At 45.3% G+C, this 20,430-nt stretch overlaps 1 protein-coding gene across 1 annotated transcript in view; it reads left to right on the top strand.

The window, feature by feature from the left end:
- The window catches only part of hth (homothorax), a 330,111-nt gene extending 311,170 nt beyond the window's left edge, over nucleotides 1-18,941 (top strand). The window contains exons 14-15 of the mRNA XM_066743762.1: nucleotides 12,617-12,785; nucleotides 12,924-18,941. Of these exons, the coding sequence (XP_066599859.1) occupies nucleotides 12,617-12,783 (167 nt within the window). The 3' untranslated portion in view covers nucleotides 12,784-12,785; nucleotides 12,924-18,941. The remainder of the gene's footprint in view (nucleotides 1-12,616; nucleotides 12,786-12,923) is intronic.
- The last annotated feature ends 1,489 nt before the right edge of the window (nucleotides 18,942-20,430 follow it).

Genomic DNA, 20,430 nt, shown 5'->3' with positions numbered 1-20,430 from the left:
ACAAATTTTTTTTACAATGCACTTACTTTACTGAAAAACGTTTATGTTAATTGCTGTTGAGACACTACTATATGTCTTGATTATGAGTTAACGTAACAACCTCATCCTTCTCTGTTTCATTTACAATCTTCCTCAATCTACATTCTTCAATAACAGGATATTTCCAAGAATTGTTAGAGCATTTGGCATTGGTAGGACTTCAAATCAGAGCTGCATACAAGGAATATGCATATAAGGAATATTATATAACCTGCAATAAAAAAAATCCCACAAAGTACCACCAAACATTAAATTTTATACATATTTTTCAATACAATGTGACTTATCTGATAATCTTGCTGGCTCCTTCATGTTTCTCCCTTAAATTATCCGTAGTTTTGATTATATTACACTATTACACTATCATTACAGCCAATTCATTTTTATAAAAATATTAAGGTTATACCGGTAAACCTTACAATTCAATTGACATTCAATTGACAGCTAACAGTAGTCGCCATATTAGTTATCGATTATATCGATTATTTAAACGTCGCGTTTGTAAAAATTACGTCATTTTCTTTAGCGATTAACTTCAGCCCGAGACATACATTCTGGCTGGAGAAGAAGAAGATGACGGAAAGAAATTAAATTCGTTATATATATAGCTAACAGATTATGAGATCTCTGGATTGCGTGAACCAATTTTGATGTTTATGGGCTCAAATAAAAGCTTGTTCCAAACCATTTCAAGAAAAGCTTTACTGAAATCATGAGAGTGTTTCATTTACGGAGAAAAATCTATTTAAAAATTGAGACAGCCAAACTTGCTGTATAAGATACAGTAGTGCCTCGACGGCGGTATAGACATGTCTATACCTACTTTTATGTACTTGCCGTCGAGACACTACCGTGTCTCTTGATATATATTTAAAGACAAACAGAAGCTAAAAAACTTTTCAATAACGTTAATCCACTTGGAAAGATTGATCGATTTGATCTGGAGGAGCTTGATTAAAATTTAATTGCAAGGAGGAATTCTGGTTGGGGACTGGAAAAAGAGAAAAAATTAGAGATAGAGGAAAAAGATGATAGCCAGAGTTGGAGAGGAAATTCGAAGGTGTTTTGCAGTCGCGTATGGCTTCTCGTCACGGAGCAAAGTTGATTCCGGATGGTGCTGTGGGACGATGATAGAACATGACGCTGAGCGATAAACAACTATCGAGTCCTTCACCGTGCACTCTTTCGTATCCGACTAATAACGGCGCGTCTATCGTATCATCAATCATACTTTCATTACGAGAATTCCTCGTGTGTACTCCGCATCGGTTTCGCGGCCGCCATGCACAGCTATTGTTATTATCATCCTCATCCATTCTTACAATAACACTCGGAGTATACAGCCATGCAAACTCGGCTCTCATCTTTTCATCCCGAGCCGCATCGGAGATTCGTCGATCGTCCGCAATCGATACGCATATAATGCAACACACACTGCATAATCACGCATGGATATCATATTGATCATTGGCTCGCCTCGCTATTCAGGAAAGAAGGATCATTCGCGCGTCCCGTCAAAGTTGCTGGAAATTAGCGTAAAATTATCCGATACCGTGCACGCAATAAAGCACATCGCTCGTTTTCCTAATACCACTCGTAAAACGCGCTCGATCCCTTTTAAATCCCCTCCAATCGCATATACACGCGTTCCCAGCCACTCGAACTATAAACTATAAAGCCGCGACGCATCGTTTTACGAGGTACAAGCTGCCGGCACCCCTCCCCCTCCTCCTCCTCTTCACCTTCCACCCTTCGATCCTCAGCAGCACCAACCTCCCTCCCTGCCACTCCCGAGATTCTATTAGGTTTATATAACGCACGTCGCGAAGACTCTCCCATCGCGAGATTGGACGACGCCTATAGCTGCTCCCAACTTGACCCATCGCGCACGTTCCTATCCCATCAATTTTTTAGTTATCCTCCCGAATCTCGCAGAGGCAGCTGCTGTTACTCGCCATAGGTTAAATTTAATTGCGGCTCTGCCCATTAACTTTCTCGTCTTATTGTAGGACACGAAGTGCTCGAGAATCGATCGGCCATTGTACCTCGCGTGGCTGGATATTAATTAAATCGTAGCGAGGGCATTTATTGCAGTCTTGTCGGATTATTCTCGTTTTACACCCCGTTCGAGGCTCTCTGACTTTCTAGACGCGTGCGGTAGCCCGGTAACTGCCGCCTTGGTAATGCCGCTCTCTGGAATCGCCGTGTCCTTCCGCGTATATCCAGAACGACGCAGTAAAAACGTAACAGCGGCCCCGAAGTACCGTAAAGCTACCACCGTACGGTGCATTTCGTAACGACCTCGCGATAAAAGGCATCACCTACCACCAACGCTACAACCGACTTTCTTCGCAAACTCCGAAAACAGTTTGCTTCGCTTTAATCGAGAAAAGCGTCGTCGTCGTCGTCTCGTTAAATCCACCAAATTCTTCCTTAGTTCCTTTCGACCATGGACCAATCGCATTCGGGAAAGTTGCGCTTGTATACTCGCGGTGGTGGGGGGATTACATATGCCAGGAATTTACAGTTGAAATGCCGGAGTTTACTTACTCGCTTCAACCACAGTGTGTTCTACTGCTTTTTGGACAAGAAGGGAAACGTTAGATGAGACTGCGTGCCTATACTACTCCTGGGGTCAGGCTATCGAATATTCTAACTGGTGCGTCGCGCGCGACCTTCGGAGAAGACCCTTCTTGGGACTCCAGTCGCGAACCATTCGTCACGCACTCGCTGAGAGGCTCTCGCCTCGATAACGCGGCTCCCTTCGGATTTCTCTCTCTCTCTCTCTCTCTCTCTCGCGCGCGCGCGCGCGCGCGCCACGGAGATGTAGGAGAGCGCGGAGTGCTATCTGGCTAGTGGAAGGTCCCTCGAAACCCCTATAGCCAGCTCGGCCAAGCAACATATAGCACATCCACTCCATCTCACTTGGCCTCTCTCCCTTACGCTGACCGCACCACCCCCGCCCGCACCCTCCTCCACACACAATCTCTATCGCTCCTTCTCTTTCTCCTCGGCACAAGCGAGCACACAGACACGCTCCTCTCTCCTTGCCTTCCATGTGCGTGTATATATGTGTGCGTGTGTGTGTTGTCTCACCCTCCCCAGCGTAGACCCTTCCGCGAGGGCCATCAATCAAGGTTGTCAATTTGTAATGGCGATTCTCTGTGTCCATCTCGGCTGGGTCCAGACACTCCACCCTCCTCCAGAATCCCGTCTTCTCCCTCCACTTCTCAGTTCGTTCGGTGACCTCCCCCTTTTCGTATCCTATCTCTGCTAACTCTCATATCTTCTCTCTCTCTCTCCCCCTCTCTTTCCTCTTTACTCTTTCCTCGCCCCTCCGAGCAACGAGATTCTCGGAGACCGGACAGCGGGTCGGTATAAACGCTTCTGTTGGCTCTGATGGGATATCGGAGGACCGAGGATATCAGGGACAAAGAGGAGGCCGGCAGAGATCGAGAGAAAGCTCCGAGTTTAGCGTCCCCCCGTGGTAGCGCGCTAAATAAAATGGATGTCCTGGGGTCGGAAATCGGGAGAAATTGCGCCGAGGATACCCAGACATCACTAGAGGCGCCAACGTCCGCTCTTCGACACTCTGACCCATCGTTTCAACCCTGTATATACCTGATTTACTTTTATACCAGAAAAATCCCCTAAATTTCACACCACCTTCCCAAATAATTAGTTTTCCACGATTGCCACAGTTGTGGAAGTGCCGAATTTACAAGTCCTCGAGGAAAACTCTAGACCCGGCCACGCGTTTGGTAATTTAGAATTGGACCGTAACCAAAGATTTTCCATCCTTTGAAAGCTTGGTAGAATTATTGGAGAATCATTTGATGTATGGTGGCTCTCTCTCTCTCTCTCTCTCTCTCTGTATAGCATATATAACGGCACATCGGGTCGTGGCCATTATACTTTCTACTACTAGAAGTCATCTGAGAGCGAAATGCTTGGTTCTGGTAGGGAAAAGATTTAGGGGAATTCAGCAGGGTGGACGAGTTTGATCGAGAAGTCTCCGAGAGAGTATAGACGACGTCGCCGGTTCTTTTCCTCCTCCGGTGGCGTCTATAACGTTTTTTTCTCTCCGTTTCGCGTCACGTAGCCGTGATATAGAGTTACTTAGAGAGCCGATCCCCCGCACATTATGGCCCCAACGTTTGAAAGGTGCCGTAGCTCGGTCCTTATACGACATAGATCATACGTTAATTGAAATGGGGTGCATGTGCGCCGGTAGTCGAATACAAACGACCAACTTATAGAAATGTTATTATTTGCCGCGAGGCCCTGGGGAGAGTAACTATCCTGACACGCCCGGCTTACCGGAGGAAATTGCATCCAGACGTGTATCCACGCTGTGCGATGAATGCCACACCTAATATAAGACAAAACTTTTCGACACTTCCACCATAAGCGCCAACTAAAAATTCTCTAGAATATTCTGCAAAATAAATTAGTTTTAAAGATTTTGTATATCTCGCGTATCTGTGTGTAAAACTGGGTTGTTATTGAGGCTTTGACGTAAGCTGTAGTATATAGGATCGAAACAAAGTGTAATATGTATAAATTGGTGGATAGGGTTCTTCGAACACGGAAATGAAGTCTTGGATGGTAGCGATCGGTATGAAAAGATAAGAGAGTGGAGTTCTGGAGGGTTTGGTCAGTCTCCCTCTCGGTTGGCCAGTAGCGGGTAGATTTTTCATGCCGCGAATCGCGTCCGGTGTATCGGAGGCGAAGCTCCCAGCCGAGGGAAGGGTGGACCTATCTTATCGGCCAGCCATAATAGCCTGTTCTATCTCATCTCCCAGTCTCGTTGACCGCTGGCCCCTAGACCACTTTCGCCATCAGCCTCTCCCCACCCTTAATGGCGACCAGGAAGAGCACTGATGCCACACGGAACATCAAGGAGATCGCTATCTGCCAGCCATACTGCAAACGCATCAACCAGGAGACGGTTCTTAACTCTCGCTATGTCTATCTGAACCTTCGGCAACTCTCTCTCTCTCTCTCTCTGTCTATATATATATATATATGTATACAGGAGAGTAAACATTCTTTGGCCTCTCACATTCTGCCAAGAAATATCTTTCCAACTTCTTCAATACTATCGCTCGACGTCGACTCTGTCACAGAATTTAGCTGGAAAGACTCGAAAGACTCATACTGTATATACGCGTCATGGCTGGATTGTTTTTATTCCCCAATCTTTTCTTATTCTGCATTTTCCTTATTTACCTTATTATTATTTGAGATGGAAGAAAAAATGTAACAACTGAGAGCTCTTTCGAATTTCATCTCGTACGAATGAAACTTTCTAGTTCGATAAACGCGTATAAATCATGGGTCAGACTGGGGGTCTTAATTTATAAAAGTGCCATAACTCAAGACATCAAAGCAGCAATCGTCAGTGAAAGGTCACGGAGTGTAGCTTAATGAAGCATTAATCTTCTCGCGCGGTATCGACGCGGATGCAACTTTCTATCTTAATGACTACATTCAGCAAGTATCTGCGTCGGCGATCGGAGAAAATTACAGCGTTATGCGATTAATCGGCGATTCTCACAATGCTTAATCGCGTCGATAAACGGAAATCGATCGACAAAGGTTTTAGTAATAATTTGACGAGGAAACCTTATTATTGGAGGACGGAAAAAGGGGTCGTGTGTCAAGCTTTAATCGTCATGACAAGATATCGGCTAGCAGGTAGATGAGCTCTCGCGCGAGACGCTTCGTCCTTAATTATCATAATTTATGGCCAATCGATTAATTAAAATATCTAAATTCTATACGCCTTATAAGACGCGATATACAAATGCTGCGGACTTTTACTCTCCTTTCGTATCGTGCCTTATAAATATTAAGTGGTTTATGAACTCCACGCGTTCTACCTCACCCCCCATCCTCCCTCCACTTCCACGTGCTCTCCCGCAATCATTAATTATTTATCGCGTCAACCGAGCCAGTTAATCGTGGACTCTCGTCGGGTTTTATCGAATTCAGCCGGACGGAACTAGCGAATCCTGATTGTCCCTCCTCCTATCTGACTGTCACGCTGCAGAAATTTATGTGATTGGGGAAAAAATCGAAGGATGAAGAACTGGGTTAAAATATGCCAACGCCGTGGCTCTCCGGATCGACTAGGTAGATGGGGAGTGGGGAGGGGGGTGGGGGCAAATTAATTTCGGCTTGTCACTAGGACGACATACATAAATGCAGTAGCTTCTTTGCCCCGAGCTCGCAGTTATTCCCTCTTCCCCCTGCTCCCTTCCTCCTTGCATCCACCAGTAGAACTGCATATATAGCTTCGGTGCTGGAGCACTGGATGGAAATGTTTGCGTACCATTAAACTGGATATCGTCTCTTCCTATATAAGCCAGCCAATTATTTATTCGACGTTGAAAAAACTCTTCCGATTTGACTAGCTGCAGATCTGGCGAGGGTGATTCGGCTCCGATCGTCTTTTATCGTTATTATAAAAGCGAAGGCGCGAAAGTCGATTGATTTTTTCATACGCGCATGCATGTTTCAATGATTGGTTTCTGGCAGAAGAAAGGATCGGCGATGGGTAATAAGGGTCGTGGGGAATCGTGATATTGCAGGATGGGAAGCTACCGGAAGTGAGAAAAAGGCAGGTGCTTTTTCACGACGCTACTGTGTTAGCAACACGACGTTTCAGCGATATCCCAGCGGCCGATCGATGTCCACAAGGCTCCTGGATATATCCGAGAGAACGTTGGAAAGAACTGAAACGCCGGCTTGGTGGACGTTAGGAAGGGAAGTTGCTTGGTGGAGACAGCGGAAGAAAAATAGCGGAAGTCATCGACCTCCAAGGGGCTATATATCAGCGAACCAGAAGGGACGGGATCGCTGTGTTTGTGTGAGAAACTCAAAAGCCTGTTCGTGTACCTCACCCACTCACGTCCGAGATTGTGTACGAGTATCCATTTCGCAATACGAGTTTTCATTCAAACACTCGAAATCTTCTTACACGCCTATTATAAGAAACGATATCATCTCCACTGTAATATTTAATATATAAGAAGAAGAGGAAGAAGATTTTCAGAGTGGTTCTAGCAGAGGTAAGCAAAGGTGAATCCAGGATATTTACAGTTTCATCATTGAGTAGACAGGAGCAGTACTATTGCGGTTTTCTACTCTCGCAGACCAAAGCTGGGTTTATCTTAAATGAGACTCCCCGAGGGCTTAACTCGGCTTGGCAAGGCTGGCCTGAAACCTTCTCCTCGCGTGGGGATATATCTCTGATTGATTAAATTCCTGCAATTACATCGCGCCGTATATCACGCCAGCGGCTCCCCCGGGAGGTCACCTCCTAACCGAAATGACTTGTTTCGCAACGACTTCCTGTCGCAGTCCTTCGACCGGGCCACCACACGATAACTTTCAACTCGTCCTGATTCAGCGCGAGCCTAGCGTGAAATTTATGAGTGTTTTTCGGTGCGCGGTATGCAGCGCTCTGCTCGTCTATACTTTAATTCGCGTCACACAATCGGATTGGACGAGCGCCCTATAAATCTCGGTATTCGAGTTGGCGCTGGCGCGCGAGCGCGCTGCCAGGCAACCATTACACCATTATGCCTAGGCACAAAGAGCATAATTACTCGAGGTACGAAGAGGCTAATGGGAAAATATGACAGGAGCCTCGTGAAATCAGGGACGATTTATCGTTGCTCCGCGCAGCGATACATCGATGCTATTCTCGACGACGTTATCTCAGATCGGATAGAGGAACGAAACGTAACGAGGTAACGTGCGGGAGAAAAATTAGGAGAGGGGAGCAAAAACGGTGCGCGGATGCTGCGAGACGTATAGGAGAGAAAGAGGGAAGATGTATGTGTGTGTATATATATATAGCAGTGTACAACTATGGCAACAGCCGGGCGGATGAGTTATTAGATCCGGAGTTTCCGCTATTGCGTCGCGGATGACCAATAGTTTCATCGAGGGATTGTTGAAGGTTCCGGAGCACATTTCCGGTTTCCGCAGAGAGAATCGTCTCTCGCTCGTTCCCAGCTATAGTTGGGAAGTTGAGCAAACTCACGGGATCCTCGGCTGTTCTCAGATATGTGCCGGGGAGATTCTCTTTGGTTGCGAGAGAAGGACGGATGATGGTTTGGCGAGAAAGCAAGGGAGGGACAAGGAAGGCCGAAATTTCTGGCTGGCCCCATCCTCTCAACGCCACTGTGCCTCGCTTCTACGCTCTGCATCGTCCGTTGCGAGGGTAGTTTGGCTCTCGTAGGATATTACTAGCCCTCGTGCTGGTAACTCCTCCTTGAGATACCAACCACCGTACGTCCTCGTTCCGCTCCTCAAGGAGACTCGCTCCTTTTCCGGCGAGCTATACGGGCTATATGTGCCACCCCACCACCAACACTCGTTCGACTCGTAACATTACAATGGACCTACACCGAATAACCGTAAACCTCGTCGTAATACGAAAACCTGCGAGGCTTATACTCTGCGATTAATCCCCATGCTATTTTTTTTCACTTTCTTTTTTATAACAGCGGACGCAAAAGTATAACGGGTAGACGCGAGTGTTTATGAGCATTCTAGCGAAAGATCGAAGCATTAATTTTATCGAAGAAAAACAAGAAGGAGCTGCCTGTTCAGCCGGGGGAAAGTGGAGAGAGAGAGAGAGAGAGAGAGAGAGCGAGCCGAGAACCGAGAGCAGACTTTGCCGTAAAGTTGGCCGCGATCGCCGTTCTTCTTCGAGAAAGCTTTCTCCGGCCGCTTAAAACCCAGCCAGCCTTTAATTAAGCCGTCAATTCGAGCGGGAGTGGGAGTAGGAAGAGGGTTTGGGGCTTGGCAGGGTGGAAAAGGGGAAGTTGCTGCGCTTCCTTTAAATCTTGTTGGAAGTTCGTTACTGAGCTCGGCCGCGGTGAACTCCGGAAACTGATGGTTGTTACTTGGACTGCTCATATCTATCACGGTCTTGGTCTCTGGGTGGCCTGGGCTCACCCCTTGCAACCGAAGCCGGGTTCCGTCTCCGTTCGCGGTTTCAACGCCGGAGCCTGGAAACTCCGTAGCATCGCGTAAGGCTGGGTTGGACCGGGACGCGTTAGGTTATACCGGCGTGGCTGGGCTTCGGAGAAACTCCCTTGGAAACTCCGCACGAGAACACTCGCTGTGTCGTCGCTAACTAAGTTCGAGAGTTCTCTCCTACGGCAAGGATTCCTTGGCTCCGGTAGCAACAGACCTCACCCTTTTCCCCACCTCTACCACCAAAGGTTCTTTCTCCTTCTCTCCTTCCTCCCCCTCCTCTCAACCCACCCACACAGCCGGCAACACGGCCAGGCATCCAGCCAGGCCACAACCATAAGTTACTACTAATGTTGTTCTCGTGTTCCACGAACCCCGAGTCTACCAGGGATTTCGATCTGCTTCCCCGAGCCTTCGCAAAAATCTAATTAGCTCTTCTTAAAAGAATAGCGCTATGCAAACTGCGCTCACCGATAATGGCGCCCGTACTTCTTTTCCTCCGCCCGAGATCCAAGTTTTTCTTGCGAAAACAGCTCGCATATTTCTCGCCTTTATCCTCTCCCCCGTGTGTACCTCTCCTGCACTTTGGAAAACTTAACCATAAGACTGATCGATATATGTTTAACTTTGACTCCTTTTTACGCCCCTTATATGCTAGTTAATTGCTTTCCTCGTCGAGTTTTCAGATTTCTACGATTTCTCTTCGATATAGTTATAATATTCTTATAAAGGTATAAGTGTTTACATGATGATTAATGTGGGGAGGGGGAGGGGTAGGACGAGTCAAGGGAGATATTTTCAAACAAAGTGGAAAACCACACACATCTCGAACAACGCTACCTCACCAGAACCATTATCCCGTAGATCCAGGCGTGCTTTTCCTCGAAGACCATTGAAGACGTCGTTGGGGATGTAACAGCCATGAAAAGCACCCTCTCGCGTCCTGGAATACTTTCTCGCAGCTTAGCGCCAAGGCAATTAACGACTACCTCATTTTCCCGATCCTCCCCTCCCCTCCTACCTCCCTCTAAATAAATTACCACCTACGGGATAACAAGCTGCATCGTACAGACCAAAGGGTCCCACGTGATGCGGGGGTGCTGAATTTACGCCGAAACAGAAACGACAAGTTAAATCGTGGAGCGTTTATTGCATTAGGCGCTGTGGTGTTTTTCCTATATCGCGGCGGTCTCGTTATAGGATTGACCCTACTTTGGCCCTTCTGGTTAGTCGACCTCGCAAATTCCCCGGATGACTGTGAAGAGCCCGTGCACGAGACTCGCGGGTATCGTGCGAATCGCCATTAACGTACCAATAATAACTACCCACATTTTCTTAGACACTTGGCTAACTAAGCAATAATAAGCAATTTCACGTTTGTCCAATTACAGTCGCTATATTGCCTCTTGGAATGTCGCGCACGTTACGGTATTCCAACGACACCTATATATTTTAACGAAGGAATTCGCGCGGATTAAATTGAAACTGATCGAGCAGAGAAATATATATATATATATATATATATAGGAAATATAATGGGAAAACTTAACGATGCTATTTGCACGTAGAATGGTTGTAGGGAAAAATGTTCTATTCGCGCTTTGAAAGTGCCGCTAACTCGAGAGAAAATGGATAGCCGTTTCTTAATTTCCAATATTGTGGTAGGGAGCGTTGGTTGGCTTCCCTGCTGCGTTATAGCTCGATATAATCACACTACAAGCGCGCTTCCCTCGTTAGTGGATATCGCTCGACTGGCTTTAATACGAGACTACATTCCTGCGTGCACCGAACACTCCAGTCGCGATTCGTAATTGTCCGATTCCAGGAGGAGACCGAAAGAAAGCGGCTGCAAGGCCTGACAGGAACCTCTCGCGGGTTCCCCCGTGTGGATGCGGACAATTATAGGAAACCCGACCATTAGCTATCGAGACATCTCTCTTCGCTTCTACGCCTCGGCCATTCCAATAAAATTCACCGGAGCTCCCTTCCTTCCACCAATATTCATTCTTGCTGCATTTCTAGTTCCGTTAATTAAGCTTAATAAGGTAATAGGAGATGATGCGATAATAATCGTTAACGCTCTATCGACTCTCGACCGTAACCAAAGAGACGACGAACGTTTGCAACTCGCCGAGACTTTTATGGCGAGGCTGTGGAAAGTGCGTTTAAAAGCCATGGTAAGTTTTCTTCGGGAAGAACACACTGAGTGGCCGTTGTAGTGTCCGATAGGAGAAGAGGAAAGTAGGATCTATAATGATCTCTGAAGTTGTTGTTGTGCCGCTGGTATAGTTACAGGGCTGCTGAGAGATCGCGATGGAAAAACACTAGCTCTTGGAACAAAGTTGTGTAGGGAAACGGAGTAGCCTGGTATATATAGCGTTAGCAATAATTGTGATTTACGGTTTGGTCGCGGGCAAAGTAAACCGTGCGCGGCGAGTTTGTTTGAAACGGCGCGGTCTCCGCGGGATAGAAGAACCAAGTCGCCAGTCGGGAGGAATCGGGGAAAAAGAAAGAGGACGATGGCCAAGAAAATCTAGGACTTCCTGCTTTTTGACAAATCGCTGATGAAAAGTTTCCCGACAACCCCCTGATTACTGAACCGAACATTAAAACTTTGCCAAACCATACCGAGCTAAAAAAGCTTCGATGTAAAAACAATTAAATTTATCGGTTAATCTCGCGCTGTAAAAATTTGTATGAATCCTGGCTGAAGGATTTTGTGGGATTCTTCGAGTCGAGAGAAAATCCTAGAAGATGTCGGAAGACTCGATAAAAATGACTAGGATTCAAAGTGGATTCGACAAAGTTCGATCCAATCCTGAGACACCCTCTGGTCTCCTCTCTCTCTCTCTCTCTTTCTCATTTCTAGCGTAAGCGTATCCGCATCTGTCTGGAGGGTAGGACGCAATCAGTGCCCTTGATTTATCGTGGCAATATACATTAAGATACCGACATTAAAACTAGGGGAGCCTCCCGCGGATTCCGGGGCTCCATTACCGCTTAGTAAGAGAGAGAGAGAGAGAGAGAGAAAGGACCTGTCGTCACATTCTGCTAAACCGTTCAAATCCGACGAAGATTGAATTCCTTCTGCCATTGACGTATTTGATTTTTTCTCAAATTACATTACCCGTGTAATAGCTTCTGTAATAGCATCTGGATTACCTCCCGTGCAATACTCATCCTTATCCGCATTCCTTCACTCCTGGATCAATTTAGAATACTCCCAAACCATATAAACTCACACAGTAACACTCATTGCGAACACGACTAAATTCGTTCATCTCGCATTATATATAATATAATAGATATATAAACAATATATATAGTGAAATGAGAAATTGATGATTTTGCGGTGAATCGATTTAATTGGTATGCGAGATCGACGGATAAATGAACACAGCTGGTCGAGCCAAGTGGTTGGAAAGTGCCTGCTGGATTGCTCCGGAGGAGAATCGTGCGAGAGATATAGTCCCGCAAGTTTCTCTCGAGTATATCCAAGGAGAACGATTTGGTCTCGACGAGCTTGTCCAATGGCCGCCTGCCAATTACGGAACAGAGATCTAACCGTAGTAACGTGTAGTGTTTCCACCATTGTCCGCAGGTCCGAGTGGGGCTTACAGTCCGGATGCGACGATGGGATACATGATGGACGGACAAGCGGCAAGCATGATGCATCGGCCACCAGGAGATCCAACCTTCCATAACCAGTACCACCATTACCCGGAGTACTACGGACATCCCTTATAAAGGTACGTTGTACTAGATCTCTCTTCATTTCTGCAGAGCGATAAAAAAGTAGCAACCCTGAAGAAGTTCAACGGCGTAAGAGTGAGTTTGACATTATAGTGGAGTTCTACACGTAAAAAATGTGATTTGTATTGTTCCAGCGGTACCCGAATGCTCGGACGAACAATGGCTCGGCGGTTGTTGCACGGATGTAGGCAGTAGACGAAGCATCTGATGTGTCCGTGATCGGTGTATCTTGCCGAGGAACATAGCTGCTGGGACGAGGACGCGCCTGACCTCTGGGAGTCTCGCGGCTCAAGGACAACCTTATCTCGGCGGACTTTTAACGTTCGTGCTTGGAGAATCGTCCGTCAAGGGAGCTACTGAGAGGACCGATGTGTGCTGGCAGAAGTGCTGCCATTGGAGAACGGCCAGCGAGTCGGAATCCTCGAGGACTACTGCGAGCGAGAGAGGAGATCGTATAGAGCGGAGGCAGCAACGCGCGGTCAGCGTTTGGCCAACGAGTGTTTCTACGGCCGCGAGAAAATTCATGTGATTGTTCTTTGTACAAATATCGCGGTGTAACATTGTAGTGATCGAAGATTTAAATGTTAAATTTTAATACGGTCGCGATTGAGGTATATTAATGAGATATGTGTATATATATACATATATATATATATATATTATATATGTATGTGAATATATGATATATATATATATATATAAAGATATATATAAAGATATATATATACATATATATATATATATATATATATATATATAAGTGATATAGGCAATTTAGCGAGCATGTACATTAGCCCGGTGCTCGCACGGCAGAATGTCCACGTGGAAGGAGGGCTAGGTGAATAGGAACGATGAACGCGAAAATATGAGAGTCGAAGGAGGTAAATGCGACGATGGAGAGAAGGAAGAAGGAGCGATGAGAGAGAGAAAGAGAGAGAATGGAAGAAATACGCGAATGGAAGCTCGAATATATTTATATATATACATATATATATGTATACAATCGCATATATATATTAATAAATATAAATAGATATAAATATAAATATATAAATAGAGAGATTTTAGAGAAGCGCGGTGGGCAATGTTAAATGAATCGAGAGAGGATCGACGAATCAGCCCAGGATAACGGAGGCGTAGCTGTACGGGGCTATAGACAGGAAGCTAGGACGCGAGATACGAAGGGAATACCTCGACACGTATGCCGGACTCCAGCGTCGACGACATTCGCCCTGCATATATACATAGGAGACATTAAATTTGTACAGTTATTAATTATAAATGAATTTACTAATTAAAGGAGAAGTAATTATATATATAAATATATACATACACGAAGTAACATGTGGCCCCGATTGTAATATATATATATGCGAGCACGAAATCGGACTGGGACGACACGATCGTACTATCGGCGGTCTATCGGTGTGTCGGGCGAAATGGAAGAGAAGTGAGATGGGACAAAGGAAGGGGAACGATAGCCGCGAGTGAGATAGAAAGAGGTACATGCGAGTGTAACGAGAGAAGGAGAGACAATTTGTATGCGAATATCTGCGAGAATAGGTCACGATCGCTTCATCGTCCACACGATGATGTAGTGAAATCATTCACACCACCCAAACCAACCACCGATCCCACCCCATTCATCCCTCTATCCTCAGCCCCTTTCACCATCCTACCATCTCACCACATCTAAGGATAATTAAAAAAGTACACGATTACGATTTATTATAATATATTGTGTATAATAGGTAATTCAATTGCGAAGAGAGAGACAGAGAGCAAGAGCTACAGAGTGAAAGATGAAGAGAGACAGAGAGAATGGGTGGAATTCGATTGAGAAGGGTGGTCCACGAGCGAGACTCTCCCTCGATTATTTGGATTTTCTTATTTATATATTTGTTTCTTTGCCAGAGTCACTCGTTGTTCGAGGAAGGGGAAGCGATTAATCACGAAAAGGGTATAACTTGACAAGGAACTGAGAGTCTAACCAGAATTCTTTCACCTACTTTCCTACGAAGAAATTATTTTGCGATTTGAAATGAACGCATACGCACACGCTATATCTATATATATATATTATTGTATATCTATATGTGATGCAGACATATATAAAAATAGTAGCGATACAAAAATTTAAACATAACCAGCTTAGGATCTGTGTTTACACTTTGCTCGTTTCGTTCATCTCAACGCAAGCTTATTCTGTGTTGCCTGTATAAGTACCCTTTAATCCTGATTTTCCTCATACCGTACGAGAGCTGTGAAGGCCTCGGTAGCTTGTCACTGGATAGCTCAATTATTTTAAAGCTACAATCGACTAACAGTACCACCTCAGCTTTCAACGTTATTCTTTTTATAGTAGCTGTCGATCGTATGTTATTTTCAGTGCAATTTTCTATTAACTTGGTAAATTATTCTAAAATATAATGTACACAACTTTAAGGGAATATGTTGAGCTATATATATATGATAAAATGGGTGGTATATTTAGTCGTGTAGCTTTTTCGAGAACTCGAGTCTCTCTGGTTTATAAACGAAGCACATTTGAAAAGTGGTGCTGCTGTCGAGCTAAGGTTATTCGGCTGTTCCAAAGTGGTCCGTATTACTTTTGGAATGTAAATCCCGAGCTCGCGGACAAACCATCTCAAATGCGATTACCAGTGAATTCACGGCAAAGAGAGAGAGAGAGAGAGAGAGAGAGAGAGTAGTAAAACCCTTCGACTTTGACACTTTCCTTACCCTTTCTCCGTCGACAAGGACAGATCGATGATCTCGATTCGTTCTTTCTCGTTTCGTTGCCGTATGCGCGTGTTCCTTTTTAAATTGTATGTAAAAAAAATCATATGTAACGCGATTCCAGCCGAGCACTGGATCAGAGCCCGTTCACTTCGTTGTAAGCCAACCGCTTGCAGAGCGCTTAGGGATCAAACGATTGGTCAAATATTTGTTTTTCGTTGCGTATAATAAGCTGAATATTTCTTGTTACGCATTGTTCTATTTTCAAGCGAGACGATAATCGACTTAATCGGACGAGAGAGGAATCGATACGCAATTACTTTTCAATCTATTTACCTTCGGCACGCTTGTCTCTCGTTCCCTATCCATGGGACCCAAGGAACTTTGTATTTCCTACGAATCTTATCGCTCGATCAACAGAAAACGTATGAGATAACGCGTTGCACGCTAAACATATAATAGATTAAAAGCATCTTTCTTCCCTTCCCACTCTTTTTTGCCAAGATGTAGCAATTTTCCGTCGATGGACCTTTAAAGCTATAGAGAAAGTCTCTCTACGAGTCGACCAACGAGAATATCGAGCGATAAGATTGGATGGACGTCTCGATTCGTTTATTAACACGTGTCACGTGAGAGCGCGCGCGTACCGCTCAAATCGTGCATCGCGAGCCTACCTCGCGTTTCTCCAGCTGCGGCGAGCAAAGGGAAACCGAGAGACGAGCGAGCGGAATGATACCGGAAAAGCTTACGAAAAGTTTATCGATATTTTCAATACGCCCGCATACATGCAAATCTTGTGTAAATTTTAATGTAACACACTGTTCGTGCCGGGAAAGGGTCGGTCCGAAACTCCGAACGTCGCTGGTCGCACTTGGGCTGGCCTGTATCGTTGTTACAGGGAAAAACTTGGTTCCGCGGAGGAAAGTGTAAAATCGGACCATTCACATTCGTGAAGGACCAGACTCGCGACCTTCGGAATCACCGCACCGACCCTCGGCGTTCTAGTATACTAAAAAGATAACCCACGTATACCGAAAGACTCAGGTGTGAGAAAAGTCAGTATATACGGTCCTGGTTAATTGGAGAAACTCCTTGTAACGTTGTTGTGTGCCGAAGGTTGGCGCGCGTGCGCCAACCTGCTTACGTCACCTCTTCAATCGTGCGCTAATCGGTCACGCGATCTCTCTCTACCCAAATCTCAGCTGCGATGTTTTGAAACAAAACAAATCCACGAGAAAATCAATTATATCTCTACGAGGAAAGAAGCTAATTTCCCGGATACATCTATCCAGTAAAAACTATTTTACACCTTTATCTATTTTTCACGAATTTTTCTCAATCAACGCGAGTTTTCTTATCATTAACGCAGGTTTGCATCAAAGTTATTAAGAGATTTATCCTTTTATTTTAAATCCCTTCTCTTTTTAAGCTCGAAAGACCTACGGATGGATGCTCGTGGGAAATTGCTTCTTCTTCGCGGTAGTCTCAGTATGCTATACATATACATATATATATATGGAATCAGACAATCAATAAAGTTGAAGTTCCAGGCTATTGTCGTCGGAGTTTGTCAAGGGCGTGGCAAAATTTTTTACGAATTATATTTGTTGAACGATGAATTGTTTAATTTTGTTGAAGCTCGCTCTTGGCGATCAACGACGGTGCACTCGCACTCGTAAGGGAAGCATCGCGATACTTGGCAAGAGTTTGAAAATTATTCGAGATAGAGGTATGAACGGCATGCAAACGGGTAGAGAGGGTCGAAGGATGCTAACACATAAGTATACGTCGTTCGTCGCTCGATCGTCGGTCGGCATGGTTTTTTTAGCGACCGAACCTCGCGAAAATTTGTATCAATGGACTCATTGATAGCGATTTGGCGAATTTCTATTTTTTATCGACTTGCCAACCGAACCGATCGAATCCGACGAGCTTAAAAAACTACCGATCCGAGGAACGCGTCTCTTCTCGCAGCTCGGCATTGGCTGGCCGAAACTCGCTCTCGCGTGTTTCGAGGAGGGGGGGAGGGGGGAGGGGATATTTTTCTAATTACCCGGAGAGAGCGCGTTCCGCGGAGAGCCGATTTGTGCACGATGCGAACGAATGTCGCCGATAGAGGACTAACGAACCGACGACGACGTATTGGCTGTTCGTTTTATAAATGAGTTCACTCGATTGAATCATCGCCTTAAAAATGTATACGAAGTAACAGTAAGGTATCTAAGTAATAATCATGTTAGAGGGTAAACGTAAAACAAAGATTTTATGAGCAGTGACACGATAACGACACAACGGCAATGAGAGACATAGAGAAACAGAAGAATGCGTGTATACGACAAAATGTGAGAATGCTTCGTGCATTCGTGCACGTGTGTGAATTTTGGCCTTCGTCGCCAGAGTGCGCGTGGGTGAGCGAAAGAGAGGGAGAGAATGTGTGAGAGAGAAGGCGTCAGGTAGGGTGATCGAAAGAGGAAGTAATGTATAATTACTGTATAATTACGAATGCTGATGATAACGGCTACGACATCAACGATAGCGACGATGATCATAATAACGACGATAACACCGTCGACCAAGATCACCGACGATTTGTATTATGATCATTAATGATAAACGATAACGATAACGATAACGATGATGATGATGTGTATAATAAGCTAAAAATTTATTATATCGGTATGAAATCAGATTTTTTCAACTGTTAGCGTAATTGATGACCCTACTGAAATCCCGTAAGTAAGAAGAAGAACGGTAAAAATAAATTAAAAAAAAGAATGAAATCAATTGTGTTCTGCTTTGTAAATCGTACCGCTCTTCGATATAACCTACGATTGTGATAGTAAACAAGATTTGAGAAAGATAAAAGGCGTATATATACAAAAATGAATAAATATATATATACAAGAAAAAAAATATATATATATTATATACACACACGGAGACGCAGAAGGAGAAAAGGCGAGTACACGAATCGCCTTTCTCCGCGTGGTATACCGCTAGCGAATGAGGGACGAGCCGAGGCCCGAGAGTCGTGGTAGCTCGCGTAAGTTCGAACACGAGAGAGGAGAAAATGGAAAATCGTCGCATAAATGCAGGAGAAATTAATCGCCGATTGCGCGAGAGTACGCGAAGGTAGAATGAATACCTGTTGATGTAAAGTATTAGTATTATGGGACTACGTGCATAAACGCATACATATAGTTGTATAAGAACGCAAGCGTCTCGAGTCATCACTCACACGACAAATCACTCGATCATTTCTGTACTGGACTGATTGATCCGTTCATTGGAGTCACGCCTCGACGACGTGGCGACGATGGAAGGAAGGACAATGTCAAGGTGGTCTATGTTAGAGAGTGTCCATTGTATAGTGTTTTTTGAAACGTGAGCATTAAATGCTACATCTTGTGTAATCCCCTGCGTGCTTTTTTATTTTCAATCGCGAGAAAATCACGTAACGCCTGATGCTTCCTCGTCTCATCAACTTTTTTATCATTCTCTTTTGGAAGAAGAGCGTATAGAGTCCTCTTTATTGTGCGCGAAAGCGTCACGGGTCTAACGTGATTGAACGCGAAAAATCTCGCCCATAACCCAACTCCCATGCCAGCACGTCCAACTTTTATTATTTCTTCTTCTGGTAAGTTTACTGGAATTCACATCGCTTACTTTGATCGCTGTAACAATGGGGGCGGTAAGAGGCAAAAACAGGGTAGGTATACCCGTGCAGTGGATGGAATGAATGAGCTATTTGGGTCAGGATGATTTTGGTATAAAGTGGAAGGAGAGGGAAGGGTTGGGGGTAACGATCTATCGAAAATAACGAGTACCTGACAAGGAGAGGGACGATCAATTTGACGACGAAGCTATTTGGGTCGAGGCTCCAGTCGTAAGTCTACATGGAAGCAACGAGGCAGCGGGTGGGGGGAGGAAGGTGATGGGGGAATGGGGTATAGATGACATTTTATGCGTCAACGTATCTTGGGCAGAGAGTGGGCGGAGAGGATTGTTAGCGAGCTGTCGATGCTTTCGCTTTGTTATCCAACTAGCAGCGGAGGCAGCATCAGCAGTGAGCAGCAACAGCAGCGTAGAATCCCCACCAGCGAGAACCGAACGAACCCTCGTCGAGGCCTGGAAAGCGAAAGGGTGCCTCCGTCGTATAAAACACACATTTGCGATTTACCCCGAAGCTCCTCCTGATCCTCGTCCCGTTTCAGTTTCCTCCATCACTAGGTTCGTCTCTGAAATATGATAGGAGGGCGCGCATCGTCGGAGCTCTAGGTGCCAATTACCGTTGATGGTTATTCCATGGAAATGGACCTTGTTACGCGAGTCTCGGAAATCGTGGGGGTAGGTACCAATTATTTTTGCTGCCGTCGATGCGATGCTTCCTGCCAGGCGTCAACGAGAAAACGCCGAGTCGACTTTAGCGTCGGCAATCCTCGCTAACGAGACGCGTCCCCGATTCGTCCGTGAAATCACGAACCTGCAGAATTTCCTTGACCCCTGCTGCAGCAGCGTCCTACGAATTCGAGAGGCGAGCACTGGGAACACGGGTACGTGGGTTCCGGCATAAGAAGCCAAACGATCTCTTCCTCATACCGATTAAAAATAGAGACGCATAAATTGCAACTTTCTACCAGCGTCATAAATACTGCGGCAATTATTGGAGCGCCGCGCAAGGTTGGCGCAATTAATTAAGTCGATCGGGAAAGGTAAGACTCGAATCGATAATGAGGGGTCGAGGTAAAAAGTTCCGTCAGTTGAGCGGTGCGCGCTTGAACGACGTTGGAAAGGCGATAATATATTAGGCGGAAGGGGGCCGCGTGCAAACAATCTCGTAATGGCAGGACGTACGGCAAGGCTGACTGGTGGCGCACGGTAATGAGATATTAGAGTCGAGCT

This window comes from Prorops nasuta, unplaced genomic scaffold (genome assembly GCF_024137725.1).
Source record: "Prorops nasuta isolate Cenicafe-Biocafe unplaced genomic scaffold, Cenicafe_Pnas_1.2 PNAS00002, whole genome shotgun sequence".
Taxonomy (NCBI): Eukaryota; Metazoa; Arthropoda; class Insecta; order Hymenoptera; family Bethylidae; genus Prorops; species Prorops nasuta.
The sequence above is the reverse complement of the archived record's forward strand: the minus strand, read 5'-3'. Positions and strand labels throughout refer to the sequence as shown.